Below are 4,587 nucleotides of genomic sequence, written 5' to 3'. Positions count from 1 at the left end.
ATAGAATAGGCCTGGCTATGCGACTGTAAATTCCACACGCCTGTTGAATACATCTCCCTTGTCTTATTATATACATTTTTTATTTTACCTTGCTGCTTTCATATAGGGCTATTAGCAAACACACCTTAAAATAATGTTCTAAAAGAATACTACAATTTAAGGTATGCGACTGTGTGTGTGTGTGTGTGTGTGTGTGTGTGTGTGTGTGTGTGTGTGTGTGCGTGTGTGTGTGTGTGTGTGTGTGTGTGTGTGTGTGTGATTTAATAGCTATAGGCTACTATTTATTAATCAATGATAATAAAATAAAAACATTTAAATATGATGTTTACAGACAATTTTAATGGGAAAATATTTTGATGACCAATAATTTATTGCAGACATAATGCACACTTAAAAAGCACGCATGCTTGCAGCAAAAATACAACACGACATTTGGAAACAGCATGCTTGTATATATACAGAGAAGATACAAATATACAGCATTTAATATGGTCACCACAGTTTTTAAATAAAATGGTTCACAAAGAATCTACACATCTGTCAACTATACAGATAACCAAGAACATCTAACTAAAAAAAGTGCATTTTATACATTTCAATATATCCTTACATTTATTCAAATATTTCCAGTGTTTTGTGTGCAGAAAGTGTAACAGAGTGAATATATGTCTTCAAGTCTTAATCTTCATCTGACATGTCATCTCTGCGATTGTTCATTTCAATTATAGAAAATCATAAGAAAGAAACACAAGGGGCTATTTGGTATACCAAATGCTATTTTGCATTTTGTCGAGTATTGAACATGGGCACCTTGATTCTCAATGTATCAATGATATTCAATGTATTTATTGTATCTCTCTACAGATGAGACTATACTAGTTTAGTCCATCTAATAGCCTAATTGAATTGCTAATTTATTTCCATGTATTCACACAAGAGAGCTAAAATGAATGCTCAGGCCTGTGAACTATACTTTGAATTATCAGCCACAGTTGAGACACTAATTGCAATTCTTGTTTTTGTTTATTATTTATCCATTTTCTTTCTTTTTATACGATGATTTAATATTAAAATAGGCTACCATCATGATCCGTTTTTGGATACTTTTGCATGAAAATGGTATGGGAAAGGGAACCGAGAAAGGGAACATTTAAATGCAGTGCTTTTCAAATATTTTGTAAGATATAGGCTGGAAATGCATCCTACCTTTAAATGGATGTATAGGAGAGGTGGTGCATGGTGACATGGATGGACACACATGTCAATACAAACCTCGAGTAAAATATAGGCTAAATTAACAACAAAACGCATATCCTTGCCTTATTAGAGACTGTGCGCTCTTGGGTTCTGAAGATAAAATACTGCTTTGGAGTTTGACTTTATAAAAGTTCCACCAGTGTCTTGTCAGTGAACTGCCACCGCGGACAGAAGCGCTGAGGAGGGATTGGTGAGCGTCTCGCCCGGCGTGGCGGGGCTGCTTTGGCTGGTAGCTGTCTGTGGGGAGGTCGGGCTAAGAGATTGGGGCGAGTGCGCTAAGAACGCTGGAATGTGAACGGGCAGCCCGGGCAGGCATGACATCGAGGCGGGCGTCATGGGTTTAATTGGCACGGGGATGGCAGGTAACGTCTGGCCACCGTGGCAAAGAGACTTGAGTGGCATTCCGTAGTAATCACTGGCCATTGAGATCGGCGCCGCCGTGTCCATCACGCTTGTGCTGTACATGTGGGGCCATGCGCTGGTCAACTGGTTGTGCAGGGGGTAGCCGGCCGACATGGACTGCATGGTGGAGAAGGCGAGCCCCCCTGGCATCTTGTACTCTCTGGCGATAATGTTCTCGATCGCGAAAGGGTGTTTGAAAGTGGACGGCTGGTGGGAAACGCCAATGTTGTAGCCCGACATCGACATCGGAGGGAGGTGTGTTCCCGTGGCCGCCAGGGCACTCAGTCGGAGCTTCGCCTGCTGCTGCAGGTAATGCGCGGCGTCTGACGGCTTGTTGGACGCTAAGTGGTCAGATGCCATCATCATCACTTTGAAACGTTTACGGCGCCTCAAGAAACTTCCATTCTCGAACATGTCACCGCAGCTGGGATGGAGAGCCCAGAAACTCCCTTTGCCCGGTTGGTCTGGCCGCCTCGGTATCTTGATGAAACAGTCGTTGAAAGATAGATTGTGCCGCAAAGAGTTCTGCCACCGCTGCGTGTTCTCTCTATAATACGGAAACCTGTCCATAATGAACTTGTAAATCTCGCTGAGAGGGAGCATCTTCTCCGGGCAGTTCTGGATCGCCATGGCAGTGAGGGATATGTAGGAGTACGGTGGTTTCTGGTCACTGTACGTGTTTCTCCCGGGTCGAGGCATATTATTCTTTTAGCCAAGTGAAAATAATTAGCACCAGAGTCTTGTTCTTATGGCGTCAGAATAGAAAATGCAACGGATATCTAAAAGTGTCCAAAACGCTTTGAAGGATGCCAGTTCTTCAAAACACGCGCGAAGAATAGCATGACTTGTATTTGGCACATACGGTTCTTTTACGCACACAGCATTAGCGCTCCAACTCTTTTACGCATATACGCATTAGCGCTCCAACTCAGTGAAACTCACAGCAAGTTCAATGCACAAACTCACTCTCTATCCTGCGATCAGTGCGCAGGGCTTTGAGGGCTGTTGTTGGTCCTGTGAGTCGTCCTATCAAAAAGAGTCTGTTCATCTGCGATGACCGGTGATATCCGGCAATAAGCTTCTTTCCTCTCGCAAACCGCGAATGTGGAGCCAATATCTCTCCTGCTCCCTCTGATGAGATGAGCTAAGTAGCTGCTTCCATGTCCTTCCCTCGCCGTCTGATAGTTAAATGTAGTGACATGAGCAGAAAAGACCCCTGCAGAGGGGCTTCATTAACGTGCCACTTCTTTGCTATCACATGACAATCGCCCTGGGAGGAGGGGGCTTGGGGGGAGAGAGAGAGAGAGAGAGAGGCATAATCTGGTTTCATTTGCACCTATTTACATGGACACCTTGAGCCAATAGAAATCATTTCCATTTGAAGACAGGGGTGAAAAGGCAATGCAACCGGCTTTGAAGTGTGGTGGAACTCTGTTATGGCGTGTGAAGGTATGCGCAAAGCTTTTTGTGGACAGTACCTGTCAACAATTTGCATTTACAAAAAAAAGTGCCAATGAACAATTTATGTTTGACAGGGTAATCTCTTGTCATCGTCGCCACGCAATTTGTTGTGTATTGTCTGTTTTATTTATTTTTGGTTGTTTACAGCTGCCGAGTGAACTGAACTGAACTATCCAAAAACGTTGGCCCATAATCGTCATTTAGTGGTGAGTCATTTGTATTGTGTCATTTGTGTGACATCACATGTGATTTCAGTTTACATTGATAATGTTACAACCATCTATATTGATGGTGGGTTTTCAGAGCTGGCTCTCGTGTATGGCCTATCAACGCACTGACGTCCTTCTCTTCGAAGTTATTATCGGGTCCGGGACTGGAAGCCGTATCTGACTACAACCCCCCAAAACGTACATGATTGTGATGCTGTTTATCATTTTAAAATGTTTACATTTCACTGCGTTTTGAACCCATATGCTGTTTGTGTCCTGATGACCGTATAGCCTTTTTTTTTTTTTTTTTTATAAACCTTGACGAGGCCTGGATTTCAGACCATTCCGCATAATAACAAGGGTAACTTTCTAGCAAAGAAAAACTCCGTACAATGGCATTGAAACTGCATAAAACACCAATAAGTCAATTATGTGAATGTGAAAACCTAAGGGAAGCATACTCTGATCAATAGGCATTCTTCTCCACGGGCTCACAGAGAGACACCTTTCTGCATGGCGAGTTTGCAATAAGAGGGACCACACACAATCACGGATTTGCTCATAATGTATGCTAATTTCCCCTCCATGCGTCCACAAAGCGGTGAATCATTATTCGGAGAGATAGGCAAAAGGGGCCGCAGCCCATGGCCTTCCTGTGACAGGGATAAAAACCTGTCAGGATGCAGGCGTGTCGCCGACACAGGCCTTTCAGAAACACCATGCAGTCATCCACTTTCTCTGACATTGATGAACTGTGCAAATAAATTATAATAATATCATATAATATCATATAAACATAGTATAATACAATAATTATATAATAATTACATCAGCAACAACAACAATAATAATATTATTATTATTATTATTATTATTATCAACAATAATATATATGTTTCCTCAATTGACTGTGAGATTGTTTATGCATCCTATATAAATTACATTTGAAATGACATACTTCACGTTATGTTTAGCATTTATTTACCCAAGCAATAACCTTTTAACTGAGCCGAATCTGTGCACGTTTGGTTTTCCATGGGCTGCCGAGGAAAAATCACCTCCTGATTCTGAATAGATTAACTCGCCTTTCTCTCCGCTCAATAGATCCCGCTCAAGACGCAGTAGATCAACTGTATAATGTGTGCACTGTTTGGTCATTTGTACAAGGGGGACAAAGGGTGGGCTAAGCCAAATTGCATTGCACTTGTGAACCGGGTCCCGGTCTAAAGTAGCTTTTGCTGCAGCGGGGAACTGAGAA

At 42.4% G+C, this 4,587-nt stretch overlaps 1 protein-coding gene across 1 annotated transcript; it reads right to left on the bottom strand.

The window, feature by feature from the left end:
- Positions 1-1,404: 1,404 nt before the first annotated feature.
- LOC311247341 (forkhead box protein B1-like) lies at positions 1,405-2,358 on the bottom strand (the record flags this gene model as incomplete). Its single annotated transcript, XM_084337707.1, has 1 exon — positions 1,405-2,358. One exon carries the CDS (start codon positions 2,356-2,358, stop codon positions 1,405-1,407), a length of 954 nt encoding a protein of 317 aa, XP_084193833.1.
- Between the last annotated feature and the right edge of the window lie 2,229 nt (positions 2,359-4,587).

Source organism: Notolepis coatsorum, assembly GCF_963971535.1.
Source record: "Notolepis coatsorum genome assembly, chromosome: 20".
NCBI lineage: Eukaryota > Metazoa > Chordata > Actinopteri > Aulopiformes > Paralepididae > Notolepis > Notolepis coatsorum.
The sequence above is the reverse complement of the archived record's forward strand: the minus strand, read 5'-3'. Positions and strand labels throughout refer to the sequence as shown.